Below are 25,502 nucleotides of genomic sequence, written 5' to 3' on the forward strand. Positions count from 1 at the left end.
TAAAATGTATCCTTTGTTAAATCATTCCTACTTCAATCCCTCACTGCATGCCAGGCCGGCTTTATTCTGAAGTGCTCCTTTACATATTGTTTGCATTTAGGACAGACAGGATAAGAAAGGAGATTAGCAGAGTATAATCCTTGAACAACATTCCCAAGTGGTTTTTTTCTGCTCCCTATAGTCTCTTTGTTTCCAAAAATAAACAGGTCCATGGGAAGGTTAAATTTTATATTAGAACAAATTCTCTTGAGGCAGTGCTGACCCTGATGATCTCCAGAGCTTCCTTCAAGCTCTAGGACTCCTGTGATTCTGCTCCTTTCATCTTTGCTGACACCTAGAGAACTGGTCATTTACAAAAAAGAGATATTTAACTTTTAGAGTTGAGGTGTCAAACTCAGGCCCATAGGCTTCATCAGCAGCTGCAAGGAATGAATCTCTGGGAAGCTTATTTTAAAGCACATCCTTTCCAGTGGCTCCATGTGGATTACCTCGCCTATCCAGATCTTCATGGTGACATTAACAATCCCCAAGAGACTTGTAACAAGAAAAGTTCAGCGTGTCCTCACTCTTTCTTTCAAAGTAGATTACACATTTGTGAGATAAATGGGGAAATGTGAATAAGAAGTACGTATCATTGCAAGGAATTATGCTTGATTTTATTAGGTATGACAGTGACATTTGGTTACATAAAAAAATGTCCATAATCTTTTACAAGTTGCATACCCAGAAGTAAGTAGGAGTAAAATGACATGTCTGAGATCTGCAGAGCTGCTTAAAATACTTCAACAAAAAGAAAAAAAAAGAAGATAGATGAGGCTACAAAAATCTTAGTAATTATCAAGTTTATGTATATACAAATTTATATACATAGCAGCATTATTCTACCTTGTATATGTTTAAAATCCTACATTTTAAAAGAAAGTTTAACTTCCCATTACCCATTTAAAGATATTATCTCCAGAAGATATGCGGCTATCGCTTCTTGGCCTTTTGGCTAAGTGCAGAAGATATGTGGCTATTTTAAAACTACTTGTATATACAGTAAAGTATATATAGTAATTTTGCTTTTCACCATTTTGGCTTTTGGACAGGGTTTCCTCCTGGCTTGGTTATTTAAAATAAACTCTCCAACTTATTACCAAGAGTTTTTCCAGGGCCGGAGGGAGATGGAAACTAGTCTTACATAGCAACACATACACTTAACAAACAAGAAAGCAGCTTCAATTAAAAATAAATCAACATAAAAAATATCTCAGGCAAGAAGAAAGCCAAGTCACAATTTAACCTCAATTATTTGCCATCCCCAGAATCTGTTTATGGCAACTCCTGCTTTCAGCTCTTTGACATTATCACCACTGTGACTTTATTTACTTTTGACTACAGGTAGAAGGGAAAGATTTCATTTACATCTGGGAAGTTGTAAAACAGGCAAACTAGAAACTTAAAACTCTAGCCTCCTTTGGTGCACACAGAGGCCTGAGGGACAAGAGCAGGCTCGAGTTGTCAGATCTTCCTGAATGTGATTATATTGTGGTAACCCCGATGGGCAGAAGCTTTGGAAAGGCCATGGCACTCAAAACTACTACTATCAAATGACCAGATGCAAAGGATCAAACTGACTGGATCTTTTGGTCACACCCTTTGTTCCCACACTAGTTAATGATAATTTGACCATGTAAAAAGGAAATTGTTATAAATTCCTACCTATACCAAACAGTCCTCTTTGAAAAAAATGAAACAAGCGGCAAGTATACAAGGACCTCAGGAATTATTCAGAAAAGTCAGTCACTTTTAGCATACATTATAGTTTTAATAAAGATTTCAATCTGATTTCCTAATGCTTCTATCATATAATAACACATCATAATGAATACTCACAAATGAACAGCTTCAGCATCACAAGAACCTAATTGTTTAGAATCTAATTATGTTTAGAAAATTCTGACTGCTAAGAATTTGTCCTAATTCTTCAAAAATCATGATCCATGCATGGCATAGAGGATAACTCTTAGTTAACCAAAGTAATCAATGAATCAGCACACAGAGTACTTCTTAATCTCCCAACATTCCTAATATGTGAAAGATAAAAACCATAGTTTATTCTTTGATCAGATCTTTAAGATATGTAGAAAAAAAATACCATAGCAAGTCTATGAACTTGCTATCCAGATTTAATAAATACCAACATTTGATTAGTTGAGATTTTTAAAGCAAGCATTATAAATACAAACCACAGGTTTTTTCCTACATCTGATTCAGCTTTCTCGTGTCTCTCTCTCTCCTTCCATTTTCCTCAAAACACTCCACTTTGCCACACTCCTGTCCTCACCCCTTTGTCTCACAGACTCATCTTTCTCTATTGTTTCACAGAAAAATTTCTTGAATAATCTATACTTCCATTTCTAATTCCTCTCCCTCTTATTTCTTCTCTAATCTATGAAAACCTAGTTTCTAGTCACTGGACTCCTATTCAATTCCAAACTCTCATAAATCCAAGGTTATTTTTCAGATTTCATATTACTTGAACTCTTCAGTAACTTCTGACTGATGCTCACAGAGCTGGGTGTCACCCAGGCTGAAGGTCCTCAGGACTGCAAATTATCATTTTTAGACAATGGAGATGTACTGTTTTGACTGCGCAGGCCCAGAAGAGGGAGGGAAGGCTATGTGAGGGTCAGTTAGCCAGGACCTAAAGGGAAGGGAGTCAGTTAGAAGGGACCTAAAGGGAAGGGAAGGGAAGGCAAAAGGAAGATTTGCTTTCAACTACCACTTTGGAAAAGAAGGGCTGAATTAAAGATCAGGAATCATAGTGATAAAAACTCTCGAAGATCACAAATTTATGAAAAAATGTATGTGTATTGTATTCTTTTCATAAAGACCCTAAGGTTAAAGATATACACCAAAATGTTAACAATGATTAAATCTCTGGATGTTAAGATTATGGATAGTTTTTATTTTCTTCTTTATAATAATATATATTTTGTTAATTTTCTACAATGAACATACATTTTTTTTAATAAGAAAAAGACTGCCCGCCCCCCCCCCCCCCCCTTAAATAGCAAAAGGTCTGCATGCCTATATTCCAGGGTAACAAAGAAGGGTGTTGCCAGGGAGATGCAGCTCCACAGAATACTTGTGAGAAAACCCCCAGGGAGTGAGTAGGTGTTAGGAGCTTGAAGGATGAAAGAAAAGCAGGCTGGGTGCTTGGGGCCCAATCTTGGGAAAGAAGAGACCTCACAGGAACCTGTCTGGCCTGAGACAACCCAGGAAGTACCTGGTATTCCCCCTGGACCTCCAGTCAGCCATCTTGGGTGTCCTCTCTATCCTCCCTTCAAGATACTGTGAAAATCTCACCACTGCACTGTATCCCACACTACCATGACTCCACACAAAAGGTGTCTCCCCTACTGGCTGGTTGACTTCCAATCCAACCTCCACGCAGTCCACACACATATCAGTGTTCTAAACACAGGGAACATTGTGCTTCAAGAATATTTAGAATCCAGAATACTCTACACTCTCAAATGTATACAACCTCTGCTTATGTTTACCAGCTCAACTTCCCAGCCCAGACGCTAGGCTCCAGTTAGCCCCTCTATCCATTGTTCCCCAACACTCTGGCTTTGTGCCTCTGCACACACTCTTCCCTGGCCTAGAATATGCTTCCCTATCCTTGTCCACGTGGCAAACTCCTATTCACCCTTTATATCTAGCTCAAAAGCAAAATCCTCCATAAAGTACTCCTAGTCACCTGGCTGCTCTCTCCTCCGTAAGCCTTAGTCATTTTGTACCTATTTTGGAGCTATCATTCAATTACCTGTCTTCCTACTAAACCATGAGATATTTAAGGCCCAAAACTACATTTCTCCATGTATCTAAGTAGTGCCGAGAGCCAGTAGGTACTCAAAAAATATGTGATGAGCTAAATAAACAAATGTGTTTGTTTTTTACTACATACTTTTATAGATATCTCAGAAATAAATTTTAGGAGCTAAAAATCAGGCACTAACTCATACTGGTGGTCTCTATATGAAACCAATTCAAAGACCTAACTAAAAAGACAGTAAAGATCAAACCAAGTATATACTAGGCAAATGTAAGATTTCTATAGTATTTCCAGCTAAGAATCTAAGATTATACCAACTTGGAATTACCAACCTTCTGAAACAGTAATTTGAGGATTACATATTGCAGGCAGGTTTTTGTTTTTCCTTTTGCATAGCGGTGGTGGTGGAGGGAACATTGCAAAGTGTCCCTTACAAGGCAAAGTAACTAAAATACGTATCTTCTCTTTGAAATCAAATCAGTAAGAATGGCTGATAACCAGGCAACAGGGGAAACTTAAAATCAACTTCAAGAAAACAGAATCTGCACATACTTATTTCCATATAGTTTCACTTTCATCAGTGCCTGCCTACTGCCTACATTAAATTTACCTGAGCTAAAGTAGGGACTGAATTTTGACCAGTCTGGGTCTGCATATGAGCAGATTCGCTCTTTGCCACAGAATCTGTTACACTTCCATCCTGCTGATATTCAATTGTTTCCATGGTCATTTGTCTGAAAAGACAATAAAAAGGAAGAAGTATTAAGGCCCTATCTGAAAGATTTCTCTGCTTTTACTTAGCTTTCTGATATTCACTTCTGTCATCAATTGTACTACCTTATTTTTCAAGAAATAGGTTCAGTAGCAGAGTCCTAACTCTCCGAACGAACTCTGCTCACCAGATATGAACATTACCATTGCAGGAAGCACTGCAAAATGTCTTACAGGAATTCACTTATTTAAAAAAAATGTTAATCTTGGGGTGCCGGGGTGGCTCAGTGGGTTAAGTGACTGCCTTCGGCTCGGGTCATGATCTTAGGGTCCTGCGATCGAGCCCTGCATCAGGTTCTCTGCTCAGCAGGAAGCCTGCTTCTCCCTCTCCCACTCCCCCTGCTTGTGTTCCCTCTCTCGCTGTCTCTCGCTCTGTCAAATAAATAAATAATCTTTAAAAAAATTAAAAAGTTAAAATTAAAATAAAAAAATGTTAATCTTATAATAATGTCTCCTTAATAATTATTTTAAGCCCTCCAGTATAAATGAGTGAAAAAAGTAGGCTTTCTATTTTACATGAAATATAAATATTCTATGACTGTCAAGGCCTTCGATACCTGTTTCATAATATATAGTATCAAAGAATTTCCCCATAGTCTAAATTAAATGCATTATAATATAAAGATGTGTCTAGCTTTGCCAGCACTAACCAGTTTCTGATAAACAAGCCTCTCAAATTGAATCATGCAGAGCTGACCACGTCCTACAGCTTCCCATTTCGTTAAAGAAGAGAATCTAATTTTTCTGGAAAAATTTTGACATAATTTTGTCTATGATATCAATTTAAGTTAATGATTTCTATTTCTATATATAAGATAAACCATATTACAATGAATTTTATCCTACTAGAAGAAATACAAACTACAAACAAAATAAATTAAATAAAATAAAATATTAAAAACTTATAGGAACTATTCTCCCCACTGTTATTTTCAACTCTCAATGATACAATGTGTTTTTCTCACTTTAGTAGTCTAATTATATAGCCAAAAAGTACGCAAGCCACTTAGAACTTTGAGTTAAAATATCCAAATCCTTTTTCAGATTTAGTTACCAGATCCTACAAAGCTTTCATCCATGTCTTGTACTTTACTACCTTCTTTTGCATTTCAATAGTCATTATCTGAATCCAAGCCTTCCATTCCCACACCCATTTATACTGCACTTAAGTTACTTCTATTGAAAATCATTTCAAAACTTATAACATGACAATTTAGAGCAATTATAAATGATAAAAATATAGTCTACTATGAAAAAAATGTCTTTCCCTTACTATTCCCCAGTTCCTTTATCTCTCTTATTTTTCAGAACAGCCTAGGCAAGTATAGATCACCCTGCATAAACTGCCAATTCTTCTGGCTCTACGTTTGCTTATGTGAACAGTTCCCAAACAGAATACCTCAGAACATTTAGTTCTGCAGGTTATGAAAAGGTATTATCTAAAAAAGAGGGCGGGGGAAACACTTAGTGAAAAAGTTCTAAATATCCGGGGTTAAAGGTTTTCTTTGCTGCAGAACTTCTCAGAAGCCTGAATATGCTAGTGGGCCTTCAGAAGGTGGAGGGTGCAGATCCAATAGACAGCATTTTCCCAAAGTATCTGACCACCAAAAACTCTTTTTCCACAAGGCATGTCCTAAAGTAGTGTTCTGAAAACAACTTGAGAAATGTTGTCTTATGCTATTTCTTACACTTTTTAAAGTTCTCTTAAGAGCTCTGCCAAGAACTTGAGTCTCAACTCAAAACACTATGCTAGAAGGCCTTCCCCACTAAACTATTCATTTTAGAAACATTTATTTATTTAGCACCATCTACATGACAGGCCCCCAAAATACAAAAGTGGGTAAATTGCAGCCCTTGACCTGAAGGAATTCATTCATTAATTGGTCCTTGGACAACTTCTATCAGAAGTAACTAATGTACTTGTTGGGGGAGGCGGGGAGCAGATTCCCGGCTCAACCCCAAATCTACTGAATCAAACTTTCTGGGGCATCTAATTTTTTTTTATATCCAAGAGATTCTGATGTATATTAAAATTTAGGAAAAACTTAGCTTATTGGTAAATTCTATCAGGTAGACCCATAAGGAACACGTGTAAAGTAACTTCTTAAATTGTAAAGAATGTTATGCATAAAATACTTTGGGAAACATAGGAAGTAATGATTACATCTGCCTGAGGATGGGGCCATATAAACATATACTGAACAATGAGAAGAATTTCACCAGGTAGAAGAGGAAAAGAGAACTATGAGAGCAGGGAAGTACAGAGTATGGATGGAAAACAGAATAGCAGATTGTAGTAGAGAATCTAGGTGCCAGGGGAGCCTATTTAGGTTCAGTGAGGAGGAGGCAAATCAGGACTGGTAGAAGTAGGGCTAGAAAGGTCGGATGGAATCAGAGAAAGAATAGCTTTTAAAGCTCTAGAGAGAGGTCACCTGGGTGGCTTAGTTGGTTGGGCATCGACTCTTGGTTTTAGCTCTGGTCATGATCTCAGGGTCTTGAGATAGAGCCCTGCGTGGGGCTCCCCGCTGAGAGGGAAGTCTGCTTTCCCTCTCCTTCTGTCCCTCCCCCTGCTCGTGCTCTCCCTCTCTCTTTCACTCTAAAATAAATAAATAAATAAATCTTTAAAAAATAAATAAAGCTGTAGAGAGGAAAAAAAAAAAGTCCACCTCACTCAGATGCCTCCTCTACTCTAGGTCCTTCAGTGTGTATTTTGTCAATCTATACTGTATAACATTTCAACTATTTGATATCCATGTAGAATTCAGTCAACAACTGAATAATAAGCCAAAGTTACCTGTTAGTACGCAAAACAAATGGCCTAAAGCCTATATACTAAAACTTCTAAAGCGAAGAGAACCTCTCCTAGTCCCTACTTTAAACCCATTCATTTTTATTTCAAATACAATTCTCATTTATCTGGTTTCCAAATATATTAGATATAAGAAGTCACAGCTGACAATGGCAGCGATGGAGGGAGAACAACATAGAATATAACAAGCAGATCAAGAATCCCAAGAGTGCGGTAATTTGGATCCAAACAGGGTAAAGTCGCCAAGTTCTTTACATTCAAGAAATTGAAAAATATGAGTTAAAATTCAATAGTGGTATTTATAATAACTATCCTGAATCATCAACTCAAGGTTAATTATACTCAGTATACTTTAAGAAAAGAGGGATACACATAATAGAATCCAGAAAGACTTTCATCAAAAAAAAAAGCTCTAATGCTTAAAAAGGTCACCCTAAACTAGGACTCATTTTTTGAGGTATAATAGATTATGTATATTATATATAATAAAAGATTTCATAAGTTATTAACATTTCAAAATGTTTCACACATGAAAGTGTTTTGTCAGGCATTATGTTAGGTAATCACCTTAACTGCTCCCATTTTCTCCTGGATACTTCCCACAGTCCAATCTTTTGCCCTTTCCTTTCTTCAATCTATATACTACAGCTTCTTCAATCCTATACGCAGATGACTCCCAAGACTGTATTTGTGTACACTCCCCTCCTTTGAAGCATCTCAATCTAGTTTTCAGATGCCTGCCCCTTCCCTTCTATTTCTTTTATTCAAGAGCATCACTACCCACTCAAGCACCAAAGCAACAAGCTACAAGCATGTGTCCATATACGAGTTGGTACCAGATTAGCGACAAAAACCCACAGAGCTAAGTATCAGCCAAATCAGGATGCCATGAGACCTGGAGCCTCCTAGTAAAGAAAGGCAGAAATGGAAGGTCAGCAGCCACCCCATTCATCCTTCCTGCCACATGTGGCATCTTCTACTATAACCTCCTATCCCAACACTGGACCAAGCTGCCGAGTAGCTACTCCTCATGATTGCTGCCATCCATTCTAAAGACTACACATCACACTTGGCCTCCCTATAAGTCATGACTAAACTAAACTAAGCCATGATGCCCCTTCACCCATGCCAGAATCACATCCATTAACACCTCACATTCCTACCTCCCTGGTCACTGTCAAAGATGTAAGCTCCTCCCATACTTCATTCTCCCTCTCATAACTAGTGCTTCCTTTCCCCCATAATTCAGTTGCTTACTCCTACTCCTATTCTCCTTCCAAGCCCTTGCAATGTGCTATCTGGAACTCCAGCCCCCACCCCAGCCCCTCAACAGAAAGACAAGGGACAAGAGAATTTAGAGTATTGGGAAACCATAATTAAAATGAGAAACCATGGATTCTAAGCTGAATAGGATGGGATATGAAGAAAATGGGAGGCTGATGGAAAGCAGCTTGTCTTCGCATACCTAATCAGAATCAGAATGTTGACCTGGTATCCTCTTGATTCCCACTACCATTTCTTAGCTGTTCCTCCTCTGTGCCTTTGTAGAAACCCCTGTTCTGTTAAGGCCCAAAGTTATCAGGTATACCATCCTATATTCATCCACACGATAATCATTTTCTATTCACATCCAGGATGTAAACTGAAGACTTTGACACTTGACTTAAAAGCTTTCCTCTCCGGAGTGTCTGGGGGGCTCAGTCAGTCAAGTGTCTGACTCTTGATTTAGGCTCAGGTCATGATCTCAGGGTTGTGAGATTGAGCTCTGCATTGGGCTCCACCCTCAGTGGGGAGTCTGCTTGAGATTCTCTCCCCCCCGCCCCCGCTGCTCATACACATGTGCTCTCTCTCTCAAATAAATAAATCTTAAAAAAAAAAAAAGCTTTCCTCTCCACTATTTGATTATGTTCAACATTCAAAGGAAGGACCCCTGCCTCACCCTGATGCCTCAGTCCAAGACTTTCTCTACTCCACTGCCATCTACTTAGCTGGTCATACACTGGACATAGTCCATGTCCCAAGCTGCTCCACCTCTGAAATAATTAATCCTGACATCCCACTCTGACTACAATATCCTATCCTCCCAACTTACATCCACCCCTCGATTACTCATATCACACCTGCTTTTCCACCACACTGACATCTCCAGACCACTTTCTCTTTCCATCAGCCTCCCATTTTCTTCATATCCCATCCTATTCAGCTTAGAATCCATGGTTTCTCATTTTAATTATGGTTTCCCAATACTCTAAATTCTCTTGTCCCTTGTCTTTCTGTTGTATCTGTGTAGTAAATACCAATCTCAGATAAAACCAATTCTAGCTCCTCTATGCTGTCACCAAGGCTGATGAACAATACTGAATAAAATTATAAAAGAGTATTATTAAGGCTATTGAATTCATGGCTTTTAACCTCAAATAGGCAGCAGTCTTACTGTTTCCCTAGTGAACTTACTCTTCCATTCTCTACAACTCTTTCAAGTTTTTCTCCCTTTTCTCAAATCTCCAAGCCCACCTACTACCCTACACTCAATGTAAGGACTTGCCTCCTGTTCAGATGAGAACTCCTTCAATTTCCTGCCACCAAATCAACAAACCCACTTATGTCTACACCCACCATTTTATCTTGCCTCTCTTAAATTCTTTTATCTGTGCTCTGGATCCCTCTTCAAGGGAACTATATTATCAATTACCCTCCCCCCCAATGGTCTCCTCTTATCAAGATTTAAATGGGTTCAAGTCTCTTCAATCTCACAGTCACACACACACACACAAATCCACTGAAAAGTCCTTTTCTAGCTATTGTCTTGAACCTCTCTTCTTCCTCTCACTGCTAAACTACATTAAAGAATTACCAACACTATATCCATTTCTTTATCTCCCACCTATTCCTAGACAATCCTAAAAACTGGTTTCTGCTTCACTAAATTTCTCTAGTAAAGATAACCAATCTGTCACTAAATCTAATGTTCATTTTAAGTCCTATCTGGCTTGATCCCTCAGCAGTATTCAAAACTGTTGGCATCTTCCTTCTTGACATCATCATATTGCATTTTATGCTCGCATCCCATTCTTTGACAACTCCTCCACAAGCTCCTTTGCTAATTCCTTCTGTTACTCAATGTCAACGTTCACATTGCATGTCTTCAGGGCTCTATTTAGCCTTTTCACCTCACTCTCAAATCTCCCTTTGTGTACTGTCATCCATTTCTCTAGTTTCAAATACCAGCTTCAGACTTATCACTCTCAAATCTAGATCTCCAGCCCACAGGTCTCTCTTGAATTCCAAAATCATATATTCAAATGCCTATCTAACATCTCCAAATAGGAGCCCTACAGGTACCTCAAACTCAGTGGGTCCAGACTAATCTCCTCCTTCTTTGTCCACAAATGTGTTCCTGCTCTGAGTTTCTTACCTCAGGAAACGGGGCTCCACCATCCATCAAGTGACAACCTGGGTGTCATCTCTAACACCCTCTCCCTTTCATTCCCTACAGCATCATTACCAAGTGTGATGACTCTAATTACTAAAGAACAAGTTAGTCCCTTCTTCACCACTGCTCAATCTCCCTATTCCAATCCATGCTAACAGTTCTTTCTCAAGCATACATTTTAGCTTAAAACTCTTCAGTAGCCCTCTGTTGACAGTAGGATAAAAGTCAAACTTCTTACAATAATCATAACCACAACAACCATTTGTTGGTGCTTATCATGTGGTAAACGCCTACTGGCTTTAATCCTTAACAACTTTATAAGATCAGGATATTTAGTTCTTCTTTTAGAGATTATGAGGTAACCTCCATAAGGAGGTTAAGAACTTAATCTTACCAACAATCTGATCTGATTAGAGTGGCATAGCCAGGTTCTGAACTAAGATCTTTTTCCAAAGTCCATATTCTCAATTACCAAACCAAACTGCCATTCAATCTCTTTCACAATGTGACCCTATTTTACTTTTATGGCCTCATTTCCAGTCACTCCTTTCTTCCCACATTCTGCATTCTGGCCTCCTCATAAGCCATTTCTTTCAAATACACATCCTATTCCCTCAGTTCTAATCTTTTATATCTGTTCTTCTCTCTACCTGAACTGCTCTTCACCCCTTCTTTGTCTAACAGGCAAATTCCCTACAAGTTTTTCAAGGCCTGGCTGAAGGACACCATTTTCAAAAGCCTATTCCAATAGCCTTGGACAGAATTAGTTATTCTGTTCTGAGTTCCCAAAGCATTTTATGCAATACTTCCATTATAACACTTGTCCAGCATATAATACATTTATTCACAAAATACTAACACTAGTGTAAGCAACTCAGGGACAGGGATTACATCTTATATTTCAATGTATTGCCAGTGCCTAGCACAGAACCTACCATAATTGTTAAATAAACCAACTGATCAACTATTTGGGAAGACTACACAACTGTCAGATGTCACTAAAATGATAAAAAATAAGGTTTAGAGAGATTAAGTGACTTTCTACAGGGCACATAATAGATAGCATGACAGACAGTGAACAAGAGGTCTTATGAACTCTAGGGTTCCTTCCACAGCCAGTGTCCTGAGTATTCCAGTTTAGACAGCATTTTATAATAAAGATGTGCTTTTGAGTATGCTGCAACTATTGTTACAATCTTCATCCAGATATGCTTTGTCTTTCACACTAGTATATAGGGACTCTAATTTTATACCATTTGTATTCTTCTAGAGTGCCTAGTATAGTGACCAGTACATGTCATTCAGTACAAGTTTGATACTAAAATCAATTTATTTGAAGGGTGCCTGGCTGGCTCAGTCGGTGAAGCACGTGACTCTTGATCTCAGGCTCATGAGTGCGAACCCCACATTGGATGCAGAGATTACTTTAAAAAAAAAAAAGAGTATTTTTAAAAAATAATAAGTAAAATAAAATCAATGTATTTGAAGGTAAAAATCATCTACAGAAGACTAAGCCAGTGCTATCTATTTAAAATATATACCCTATCATTTTCAAGCCTGTTTATTCTACTGATCAATACCCAACTGCTCTCTAGTACAAACCTCTTAAACCCACTAAAAACCAGCCCTAGGGCAGGACTCAGGGAAGAAGATTCAACTAAGAATTAAATGTTCAACATGGGTCAAGCACTATATTAGGCATTTTCAAACAGTATTTCAGTGGGAGATTTACGACCCAGAACTCAGTGTAAATGATATACATACCACACTAACACCTGAAAATCAGCCTCAGTTAGTCCAGACAAAATTCATTTATGAAGAATAAGAGAAAAATCCATTACAATCCTTCATTGTTCACCATGTATCTTATAGTTAAAATTGAAGAGATGTATCCAAGAATATGTTCCCCAAAATCTCACTTTTTTTTAAAGATTTTATTTATTTTTTAACAGAGAGAGAGAGACAGCGAGAGAGGGAACACAAGCAGGGAGAGTGGGAGAGGGAGAAGCAGGCTTCCCGCCGAGCATGGAGCCCGATGTGGGGCTCGATCCCAGGACCCTGGGATCATGACCTGAGCCGAAGGCAGACGCTTAACGACTGAGCCACCCAGGTGCCCCAAAATCTCACTTTCTCTATCAAATGTTAAACACAGTTGTACTAAAGTTAATAATCTATAAATTAATTGAGCAATAGTTTAATCTTAAACAATAACCCTTATTAGAAAGACCAATTAGTAATCATGTTATAAAATACTTAAAAATAGGGGTGCCTGGGTGGCTCAGATGGTTAAGCGTCTGCCTTCAGCTCAGGTCATGATCCCAGGGTCCTGGGATCAAGCCCCACATCGGGCTCCTGGCTCAGCGAGGAGCCTGCTTCTTCCTCTCCCTCTGCCTCTCTCCCTGCTCATGCTTTCTCTCTCTCTCTCTCTCTCTCTGTATCTCTGTGTCTCAAATGAATAAATAAAAAAAAAAAGATTAAAAAAAAAAATAAAATACTTAAAAATAAAGACATATAAGATGAAGCAATAAAAAAACTAAAACAAAAACAAAAAGTCCATTAAGCACTATAAACTAACAGCAAGCAAAATACTGGCAAATATTTGGTTCCACAATTCTAAAAAAACATAAAAATTGCTAAAATGGGCATATTTAAACTTATAAATTATTAATAGTCGTAGCAATTTTCTTTTCTTATGAAGGTTAAATATTTCTTCTGAAATCTTCTTTATATTATTTAGCAAACCATTTTCTTCTTTGATAGAAGAATAAATGTTATCCCAATATATTCTAAATATATTAGGATACAGTTTAATAAAATGTTAAGATAGCCATGTTTTAAAATAATAGGATCCATCCATTAGCACAATTTTCAAAGACTTCTAGGTTGAACTACTTTTAGAGGGGTAGAACTGTGTTTGCTTACTCTGTTATTTTCTAGAACTTTAATAGAACATCTATGTCATACTGCAATAACTCCTCAAAACACTGAAATACAACAGTACAGTACTGTTTGTAGAGTACAACAAAATAGGTAGACAACCCATTATATATCTTCAAGAAATAAATACAAAGGAATATATTAATAAAATTATATTTACAATTATAGAAATATTGAGGCAACTAATGACCAAAGTTATTTGGGCATCCCTATGTGTCAAGAACATGTAAGATAAATAAGTAGAAAGAAAAAATGAGAAGAAAACGGAAAAACATTTTAAAGCAATGCTATCATTGGTACCTAGGAAAGTGTTCTTAAAAGACGAGAGAAAACAAAGATAAAGGGAAATACAGGCCAAATCTATCTAAATGAAAAATAAGACAAGGGCAGTTTCCTAATTATAATTAAAGTGTTCAGTTAACTAACAAACTTCTAAAATCTTAGTTGTATCCCATTTGCAAAGACAAACCACACTGCAAAGCAACTATATTTGCCCTTGTAAAATTTTAAAAATAGAACCCAGCTGCGAAAGGAAAAATTATTAGTTGTTTCTATTCTTCATTTATAAATAGTTTTACAAAAAAAGTCAGAGAAAATTTATTTTCTTTTTATTTTTTTATTTTTTTCTTTTTTTTTTAAAGATTTTATTTGACAGAGAGAGACACAGCGAGAGAGGGAACACAAGCAGGGGGAGTGGGAGAGAGAAGCAGGCTTCCCGCTGAGCAGGGAGCCCGATGCGGGGCTCGATTCTAGGACCCCGGGACCATGACCTGAGCCGAAGACAGACGCTTAACGACTGAGCCACCCAGGCGTCCCAATTTATTTTCTTTTTAAAGCTAGATCCAACTAATAAACCAGAATGTCTCTGAAAGTAGCCAAAAGAAAACTTGAAAAATTCTATCTGGATTTTTGTAAAAAATTGATAAGGACATTGTTCTGTTTTACATTAGGAACAAGCATAACTTAAAGGCAAGGAGGGACGAAAACTAAAACTCTGTCCACATCTTTATGTATGGTCTCCTTTTTTTTTTTTTAAAGATTTTTATTTATTTAACTGACAGAGAGAGACACAGCGAGAGAGGGAACACAAACAGGGGGAGTGGGAGAGGGAGAGGCAGGCCTCCTGTCGAGAAGGGAGCCCGACGTGGGGCTTGATCCCAGGACCCTGGGATCATGACCTGAGCTGAAGGCAGACGCTTAACGACTGAGCCACCCAGGTGCCCTGTATGGTCTCCTTTCTAAATGAAAAGGCCAGCATGCAACACGAGCTGAATGTACATGTCCACTTCTCCCCTCCACTGCCTCACAGGGTACAGGGTAGAAGGTGAACACTTTAGTTGAATAGCTGACCACGCTGGGTACATTTTATCATATTTTCTTACTGCCATATATACACATACATACATACATATACATTTATGGATACATGTCTCTCTCTCTACATATGTATCATTCACTTATCCATTAGTTTAACTTTTAACTCTCTAAGCAGAACTTTCAAAAGAACAGAAAAACATATATCCACCTACCTTAGATTTGTCTTAATATATTTTTTCCTGCCACATTTGCTCATTATTAAGACATTTATAATCAATGCTTTGTTCCTTCTCCGTTTTCTTCTTTATTTATCCTGCAGGAAAAATTACAGTTGAATTGGGAGATCACAAATTTTATTAAAAAAAAAAACTCTCAAAAATAAATAAATTAATTAATTAATAAAATTTCTCCAAACTACACCAGAATACCCCCCAGAATACCCTAATTTCTATAAAACTGAGAAAACAGACTAGAAAGTTAAAACTCTGTATTTTATTTCCAATCTTACTTCTTTACAATTTTCTTATCTTTTAGGAGAAAAAATTCAAAAAACGTAAATCATGTGCTATTTATCAGGTTACTTCCTACTGAAGAGAAAGCAGTGCTGTCTGAATCATTGAATATACACTACATATAGCTAATGGTATCAGCTCTATTTTAAAATAATAATCACTTAATAAACTGAGTGAATTTATCATTTTCTTTTATCATTTCTTAAATTTCATTCCACTGCAACAAATTTGTCAACCATTTTTTATCTACCTTAAATTCAAAACTGGCTTTTGTCAAAGAATTTTAACTTCAAACAAAATATTAACAGTTCCTTTAAAATCTCCTCCAATAATCTATAGTCCACTTAAAAAGCTGTTTTTGACACTCTAGCAATTAAACCCCATTTTTTTACTAATATCTTTTTTTTTTTTTTTAAGATTTTATTTATTTACTTGACAGAGAGAGACACAGCGAGAGAGGAAACACAAGCAGGGGGAGTGGAAGAGGGAGAAGCAGGCTCCCCGCAGAGCAGGGAGCCCGATGCGGGACTCGATCCCAGGACCCCGGGATCATGACCCGAGCCGAAGGCAGTCGCTTAACCAACTGAGCCACCCAGGCGCCCCCTTACTAATATCTTTTAAAAATATATATTTGACAAGCTGAATGAAGTAAAATTGGCAAAGAAAAAAGACAAAGGAACTGGGAGCGCTTAATTCACTGTTGAGGTGGAAAGGATAAATGTGCACAGCCCTAAGGGTCTTCTAGGCATCTTTGCCAGCAATGGTGCTGCTTAGCCACAGACATCCTGCTTTCAGAGTTCCCTCCTAAGTGGACCCTCTAAAATGGTGTCATACCATCCTCGTCATTTTAAAACTGAGCCAGTAGGTGGGGCGCCTGGGTGGCTCAGTCAGTTTAGCATCTGTCTTCGGCTCAGGTCATGATCCCAGGGTCCTGGGATCCAGCCCCACGTCGGGCTCCCTGCTCCGCGGAAAGCCTGTTTCTCCCTCTCCCTCTGCCTGCCACTCTGCCTACTTGTGCTGTCAAATAAATAAAAACCTCAAAAAACAAACAAAAACAAAAAACAAAACAAAAAAAAAACTGAGCCAGTAGGCACTAGGACAATGGTTATAGCTACCGTCCCTCTGTCCCCCTTCTCCCAGCATAGGGACAACAGGAGATGGTAGGACATTTGAACCAGGCTACCTACAACACAAACAAAAAGCAAGGATGGTGCCATTCCTTTGGATTAAACCTTATTCTGTTATATTCCACTGGTGTTTTACATTGGGATATCTAATCTTCCATAAAAATTGCATAGCCTAGAGGCAGGGGCCAGCACGGAAGAGACAGATAATAAAATGTCCCCACTCTCCAGGAGATTGCAATTTAATGAGAGAGACAGACATTTAAACAAAGAACATTGATACTATTATTTGAATAGTAATGAACTTGGCACCACATAAAAAGAGAATTAACTCTATAATTTCTATATTTCTCTTGGAAATACCATTTTCTTTAATTTTTGAATGAGTAATACATTCTTATGGTCCAAAATTCATAAAGTAGCAAAAGGTATGCACTGAAGTCCAGGAACAGCTACACACTTGCTCTTCCCAGAGGCAGTCAGCATTGAAGAAAGTACCAGCTTCCAGCCACCACAGCCACAAGATGTCAAAGGGAAAATGACTAGTCTCATACCAGAATAATGACCATCAGACAAAACTGATTCTGACTCAGGCTTACCAAAGAATGATTTCATCCCAGCTACTCTCTTAAGAAGTCATCACGGATTGATTGCCTGCTTGCCAAATCTAAAAGAAAGCTTTCTAGTCCCTATCTTCCTTATATCCCTACAGCATTTCCTACTCCCCAAATTTTCTGCTGCTTAAACTCTTTGAAACACCGTGTTCATGCTTTTCTTCCAAATTATCCAGGTCCTTTGTCCTCAGTCTTCTTTGCCTACTCTTTAAAGGTATTCCCAGGTTTCCCGTCACAAAAATCTGCCCCCCCCCACACAGGCTCCCTAGGCTACTTCGTCCTTACTTGATCAGTCTCAGATCTCATCTGCAGTCTAGACTTCTCTCTCCTGAGCTCCAGCCCTATGCATCTGCCTATTAGATATCTCTTAATGGTTTGCTCACAGATCTCCAAGCCCCAAATGTTCAAATCTAACCTCAACGTCCTCACTCTGCATCTCTCCTCTTGCTGTACTCTTATCTCAGTGAGTAACATCAACACTGACTCAGCCACCCCATCTGGGAGTTTTCCTCTCCCTTCATTCCCCACTTCCCATGTCCTCAATTCCTGAGGAGGCATCGTGGTTTAGTGGTAGCAATAGTGTGTGGTATAAAAAGCACTGGCATTGGGGCGCCTGGGTGGCTCAGTCATTAAGCGTCTGCCTTCAGCTCAGGTCATGATCCCAGGGTCCTGGGATCGAGTCCCGCATTGGGCTCCCGGCTCAGCAAGAAGCCTGCTTCTCCCTCTCTCACTCCCCCTGCTTGTGTTCCCTCTCTCACTATCTCTCTCTCTGTCAAATAAATAAATAAAATCTGAAAAAAAAAAAAAAAGTAAAAAGCACTGGCATTGGAAGCTGATCTGGGTGTTTCCCTGCCCTGAGTTCTATCGTTTATTAGCTATATGATCTCAACAACAATAAAATCTTCCAAGCATTCTTCTCTGTCAAATGGAGATCTTTTTGTGAGGAGAAAATGTAATAATAAACACAAAATGTCCAACTGTGCTTGGAATATAAGCAAGGACCAACCACTGCCTAATAACTCAGTCTCAATAATTTTATCTCCTGTCTCTTGACTCTGCTCCATTCTCTCCATCATCTCTGACACTGCTTTAGTTCTGAAACTATTTGACAAGATTAAAGCAATAACTGCCTCTCTATAAAGCAATTCGTCTCTCCCTTCACTTCACTCAAACCTCTCTCTCAACTTCTCTTAATCTACTCCAGTAGACGACAACACTCTATTCAAAATGCAAAATCCAAACATGCTACTTATTTCCTTATTCAAAATCCTCCAATAGACCCCTTGCTTTAATAAATAGCCAAAGTTCTGAGCATTATAGTTTGAGGTACTTGGTAGAGGCTCAATAAAGTTTGTTGTAAAAGCATTCAAATTTTAAGGTATACCAATCCTTTCCATTACATTATTTTTCCAGGTTCAAAATTACCTTGTGTGGATTTGTAAAGCAGGAGATCCCATTTTACTAAAGTTTAAGCTGTGCATATTTTGAAAAACTCAGCTGCTTTTTATACTATTGATCTCATCCAAATCTGGTTTAAATGTCCTAGAACATGCTACTCTTTGGTAGACAGGATTGACTTAGGGTCCCCCACTCCCACATACACAAAACACCTGAATAGTTAAGAGCTCAAATGTCCTAATATGTTCTCATACTAAGCTAATTATGATATATATTCTATTTAGCCTAAAACATACCCCTTGAATTCATTATATTTCATAATACAGTCTGAGGTTATTATTTTTAAGCTGATCCCCTTATGCCTAAAATCACAAGGGATACTGATATAATGTCCTGGATACCACCAATTTTCTAAAAAATATATTTTTTTAAGGACCTATCTGCTAAGGAAACTTTCTCTTTTAGAGTGGAAAGGCATATCTTAGATTAGTTTATTATAGGCAAATAAGAGCTTATACTAAGAGAGAAAAATGAGTTCCAAATTATTTTGCCTATATGTGAATTTCTGTGCTGTATCTGGAGAAAAGCCATTTATCATACTGGTAAAAATTTTCTATCATATATTAGGTTTAATTACCAAAATTACATCTGGCATTCACCTTACTCTTCATCTGTGTGTTGCTCTATTCACCCTCTGGCATACAGATTCAATTAATTTCATTGCTATCAAGTATCCTTTAATATAGAGCTCTCTATAACAGGTATTTAAAATACACTGATTAGGGGCGGCCTGGATGGCTCAGTTGGTTAAGTGTCTGCCTTTGGCTCAGGTCATGATCCCAAGGTCCTGGGATCAAGCCCTGCATCCAGCTCCTTGCTCAGCAGGGAGCCTGTCTCTCCCTCTCCCCCTGCCTGTTCTCTCTCTGACAAATAAATAAATAAAATCTTAAAAAAAAAAAAAAAAAGAATCAAACTTCTTGGGCAACTTTACTAGAATATAAAAGCTTACCTAACCAACTTGCTCGTCCCCAACCAACTCTGTATGAACCAATGTTCTCCATTTCTTCTATAAAACCTACAGTATAGCTAATGCCCACAGTCCTTCTCTAGTGTTCCCAAGCACTTCTGTTTCTAACAGCTGTGGTGGATGCTTAGCAATAGTCGTATTTATCACCTAACTTGATTATGCCAGCTACACTTACTGTTGTAATTTTGGAATTCTGTTAAAAATAGCATGTTAAATTATTAAATAGATTTAAAGAGCAGCTTCTGTGAAAACTAAGTTGACCGCTTTGGAAAGACAATAAAGGCAGGCTGCTTTTTAAAAATCCTGCTTTGGGGCTAGATATTACAGTTGGAAAGATCTATAAAATGTTGGGGAAATATGACAAATACGTAGAGTTCTTTACAAAGACACTTGAAAAACAACCTAAGTTCTTGCTCTACTTTCAAGAACCCAAAAATGGAAATTGTAAATTATGCATTGAGATAGTTTTTGCAGGAAGGGGGGGGGGACAAAAACAAAAACAAAACTACCAAAAAAACCCCACGTTGCAATTAGAATAGTCAAAAAAAAAAAAAGGAAAGAATGTGGAATAAAAGGCAATACACCTCTCATGGAAGCAGGAAGAGAATGAGACCACAGAAAAGTATATCTATTTCTCTGGTTCTGGGATGAAGCAAGGTTTTAGTTCCTTAGGAAAGTAGATGTTCAGAGGTTAATCATGATTTAGATAACACTAGCGAGTAAGATTTGAAAGATAAGGGAAGAATATGAAGTGCATATAGAGCTGGTTCTTTTCAATCACATCAGTTAAAAACTAGGGAGAAGGCAGGCAGGGCTGGGTAGAAGAGAGAAGTAATTCCAAAGAGCCAAATACCTGAAGTTGGCAGGGATGAGCCTATGCTTACTATGCATTTAGGCGAAGGAAAGGAGTATAGGAGAAACAAAGTGGGAGAGTAGTGACAGGAAATTATACCACTTTTAGTTTTGTAATCATTGTGAAACAAAGTTAGAATAACTTTCAAATAATATTCTTTACACTGTTGTGTAAAAACAGAAGTAGCCAGGAGCAGTACTTATAAATAATTGAGACCCATGCCAATAATGTCTTTTTTTTTTTTTAAGATTTTATTTATTTTTCAACAGAGAGAGAGAGAGACAGCGAGAGAGGGAACACAAGCAGGGGGAGTGGGAGAGGGAGAAGCAGGCTTCCTGCCGAAGCAGGGAGCCCGACGTGGGACTCGATCTCAGGACCCTGGGATCATGACCCGAGCCGAAGGCAGACGCTTAACGACTGAGCCACCCAGGCGCCCGCCAATAATATCTTTAATTAAACATGAATCATATAGAAAATCAGGTGACTTTTAATAGAGTCAAGGCCACTCCAATTTAATTGCCTCAGATACCTATTATTTAAGAAATCTTAACGCTTTATAAAAATCATCAAAGGATTAACGATTTCAGCATCTCTTTCTCAATTCATTCCCCACCTGGCACCTGCTTTTGGCTATTTTACAGTCAATGAACAGCTAAATTGGCTGGTAAGGAGGAAATGAAAAATAAAATTCAAATAATCATGGCCTATCTCCACCTCTCCAAATACCACCCTCTCCACCACCACCACCACTTCATGGAAGGAAACAAAACTTAAAATCTTCTGTGGGTTATTTGCTTGACTGGAGTCATTGCTGGGTTTTCCTGTTCAATATTGTATTTCATTACTGCATTTTAAGTACATTTCAAAACACTTACCTACACAAAGTACAACTCTAGTGACTATTAACTAATAAATCTGGAAAAGAGTAGATAAGACACTTGAATTAGCTAAAGTTCAGAGAAATGAATTTCAACGTTATTATACTTACCTAGATTCGTCCTATTGTGTGTATATGAACAAAACAACTACCTAAGTCCAGAAACATGCTTAAATAGGTTAATTTTAACACTTCCATCAATTTTAAAAGGAGTGAAAGCATCCCAACTGTCCATATACAGTATCATAGGTCTTTATGCATGATTCAGTTTCTCTAATACCTGAGCTAGAAGCTTTTATAATATCAATGCTAGAATATAAATTCCACTTTAAGACATTTCAAAGCAAAAAAATAATTTCTGTGCTATCAATGAAAAAACTTGAGGTTATTTGAGATTATGAACAAAACTGTATGCCACAGGGGCGCTTGGGTGTCTCAGTCATTAGGCGTCTGCCTTCAGCTCAGGTCATGATCCCAGGGTCCTGGGATCGAGCCCCGTATCGGGCTCCCTGCTCAGCGGGAAGCCTGCTTCTCCCTCTGCCTGCCGCTTCCCCATGCTTGTGTGCCTTCTCTCACTGTGTCTGTCAAACAAATAAAATCTTAAAAAAAAAAAAAAAAACTTTTGGGAAATTCTCAAGTTATCAGAATCACACGAGCTCTGTCGTTAGGATTTCACACGACTGACATTTAATGGGTCTGGCTCTATCACTGCTCAGAAAATACACCTGAAGATGATTCCCACTTTGGGAGAACTGGGTACTTCAAAAGAGCCTCACAAAAGAGCTGCTAGTAAGGTTTTCTAAGAGGCAAGTATCCTCCCTTACCAGTCAGTTATTCCATCAGTCTTTAAGCAAAACTCCCACATAACTTCCTAGCCTATGTTTTTCTTCAAAACTGTTTTATATACCCCTTGCCAACAATTTCCTCTAACACTCCTGGGAAAGCCAATCAAAAGATGTGCAAGATTAAAAAAAAAAAAAAGATGTGCAAGATAGATACTGTAATTTTTAAACTTCGCTGTAACGGAATTATACCAGTAAGACTCAAGTTGTCTTCATGAGTAGTATCAAGATAAAATCCCACTAGTGTTATCCTTAAGTTTTCCTTTTCATTCCCTCTTATTCTCTACTGGATATCCTAACACGTTACAAAAAGAAAACCCATGAGTGAAAGGATTTACTCTTACAGTGTACTCTTTATTAAACAGTTCTCATGGTAGAAAGTATTTTAAAAATCTTAAATAGTCTTTAAAAGGAAATTAACAAAATGATTTAAAATGTTTATTTTTACCTGTGTGTAATGGATAAAAAAACATTTTCCCTGAAATTTTTACTTTTATGATCTATCTGTATTGATAATGTTAAAATTGCATTCAATATACAATAACTTCTCAAAGTTGACTTTTATATATGGAATCCATTAGTTCAATAAAATAGAAATACTTAACAGAATTCAAAGACATTTCAGGCTTACTTCCTTAATGACCAATGTTGACTGCATGTCAAAATATCAGTGGTTCAGCTGTGAAGTGTTTGCATTGCTCAGTTTTACTTTCAAAAGTCTATCTAAATGGAACAGGACATTTGAGTGCTTTCCAATGGACTGCTACATCAACAATAAACCTGGCTCAATTTTCTGGCCCAATATTAACTTGCAGAGAATATCAAGTTAGGGAAAACAGATCAGAAATATGTACGTACTCGTCAAGTTTCAGTCAGGATTCTTTATGTGTGTTTATAACCTGAAACTCTTCCCTACTTTTCATGGAATTCTAAAAAAGATTTCACATTTTAATCATGCAATAACTTGCCTCAGTAGGAAACTAAAGTGGTCTATGGAGTCTGGAGTTTCTTGAATTCATCAGTAGAAGCAAATTTCATTAACCTTCCAGGACAAAGCAAAAACAAAGACTGAAGAGCTCCTCTGTGTTTATACATCCAATAAAAATTTATTCATATACTCTTACAAGATATGTACACAAAACATAAGTGTAATTACAACTTCACACTCACCAAAATGATTCCAGGTTGACCAGCAAGTCACTGGGAAAGCATCTGCTTACACTGATCTATTTACAGATTCATACCAAAAATGTTTGTGTAATTATCAACACTTAATAAGACAATGCTTTAAGTGTTCACTCATTCAGGATCAAACCCATTTAAATATCTAAAAGTTGTATCTGGATCAGCAAACAGTTCTTTAAACATTTTTTTTAATACTTAGTTTTTATTGGCCAAAACACCCTTTGCAATTTAACTTCCTTGGGAGAAAAAAGTTCAAAGATTTAAAAACTATGAAGGGAAAGCAGCTTGTTATCCAAAAATAGGACCAAGAGTAGGAGAAAAATGTGGTACCCAAAGGAAAAAAACAGAGAACATGAATTATTAATGTAATCTAATACAATTTTCATACCGGATCTCTATCGCCGTGCATCTAGGTTTATATTTATTTAAAGGGAAGGTGGCTGCACTCTTATCAGCCCGCCGAATTAGGCTTGAAAGGAAGAATTTTAAGAAGTTACATACCTAAGAGGTACTGTTAAAAGGGGCTCTCTCAGTTTTAGTCAGATCTTCAGGCTGTTCCTGTAAGTCAAAAGTGCTGAAAATTTGATCGTCAATTGACAGCTGCTTTACTGAGCGCAGTGCCGGAAACGTCTCAGCGATTTTAAAGTTAGGGATCTGGTCTACGTGCAATAGGCAGGAGGATAAAGAACTATGCTGAATAATGTGTCTATTCCCTATTCAGCATGTTCTGGGAACCTTGCTAGGTGGGTTCTAAAAAGGCACAAACCAAAAGTAAAGAACAAGAGAGACTGCAATTTCTATCAGCTATCACGGTTTTGTTCCTTCTTCGCAGCTATTATAAAAGTCTTCGCACTATTTGGTCAGCTCTGTCGTGTTTGGGGATTAAAGTGACTCAACACCTGTGTCCCCGACTCATGTTTCGGAGAAATGGGTTAACGCTGATTTATATCTAAACGGAGTACATAAAATTGAGACAAAGGTGCTACTAATCGTCGGCTGTGGTAAATAAAACCAACGTCCTTACTTCTCGTTCCTTTTTCTTCTCAAAGAGGGAGGACCACACTCATCAAGCAGTAAGGCTTTTTCCGAAAGACTTGTCCAACTTGTACCAAGTTCAAACGGAGTCAGGGAGGGAGAGCAGAGGAGCCCGCTTCCCGCTCGGGAGAGCTCTGCCACTAGCCCGAAGGCAATCCGCGAGCGGAGCGGGAGACGGGAGCGGCCGCCGCGCCGCGGGGAAGCCTCGGGGTCGGCGCCTCCGGCCGCGCAGCTCCCGCTCTCCCCGCTCTCCCCTCGGCCCCGGAGTCCCCGCGGCCCCGCTCCGGGGCCCCGACGCCCCCGACGCCCCCGACCCTTTGACCCGGCTCCGCTCCGCCTCCTGCCTCCGCCTCCTGCGCCGCGTCGCCGGCTCCGAGGTCTGGGTCCGGGGCCGGCGCGCCACTTACCCGCCGCGATGGGATTTACGTAGCGGACCTCGTCACTGATTACGGACGGGAGGAGGTGGAGACCGCGAGCCCGACCGCCGCTCAGGAGCGGCGCCGCCGCCCAGCAACCCGGCGCCGGCGCCGGCGGCGGCACCACGTCGCCCCACGTCAGCTCTGATGCGGCAGCCGCGGCCTCCCCGCCGAGCCGGGACCAAAAGTAGCGCAGCAGCCGACCGAACCGCGTCCTCGCGCCCCGCCCTCCCCTCCTCCACTCCGCGACTGCCTCCCTGGGGACGCCCGGCGGGGGGGGGGGCGGGGGTTGGGGGGAAATCCAAGCTCGAACTCTGCCCCCTGTCGGCCGCCAGCGGGAGTGCAGCGCTGACAATCCAACAATTAAATGGAACGGGGGGAGGGGAAGAGGGGGAAATGAGGGGCCAGGGGGCGGGGCCTAAGCGGTGGGGAGGAGGGGCAAGGCGAGGCCTCAGCGTGGAGAGGAGGACTAGGGCAGGGGGCGGGGCCGGGGCCGGGAGGAGGAACTGGCCTGCGCGGGGAGGAA

At 39.1% G+C, this 25,502-nt stretch overlaps 1 protein-coding gene across 29 annotated transcripts in view; it reads right to left on the minus strand.

Moving 5' to 3' along the window:
* Nucleotides 1-25,272, minus strand: part of CREM (cAMP responsive element modulator) — a 73,598-nt gene extending 48,326 nt beyond the window's left edge. For 2 of the 29 annotated variants that reach the window (XM_064591859.1, XM_064591855.1), the window contains exons 1-3: nt 24,968-25,227; nt 15,306-15,406; nt 4,437-4,560 (exon numbers count right to left, since the gene is read on the minus strand). In XM_064591859.1, the coding sequence (XP_064447929.1) occupies nt 4,437-4,560; nt 15,306-15,349 (168 nt within the window). In that variant the 5' untranslated portion in view covers nt 15,350-15,406; nt 24,968-25,227. Of the gene's footprint in view, nt 1-4,436; nt 4,561-15,305; nt 15,407-21,496; nt 21,537-23,308; nt 23,383-24,549; nt 24,918-24,967 lie in introns of those variants that run through there. The other 27 variants (XM_064591847.1, XM_064591840.1, XM_064591832.1 and 24 more) reach the window with 26 other exon arrangements.
* Between the last annotated feature and the right edge of the window lie 230 nt (nt 25,273-25,502).

Source organism: Mirounga angustirostris, unplaced genomic scaffold (assembly GCF_029215605.1).
Source record: "Mirounga angustirostris isolate CCGP_5_RB_7025 unplaced genomic scaffold, mMirAng1.0.hap1 SCAF_5, whole genome shotgun sequence".
NCBI lineage: Eukaryota > Metazoa > Chordata > Mammalia > Carnivora > Phocidae > Mirounga > Mirounga angustirostris.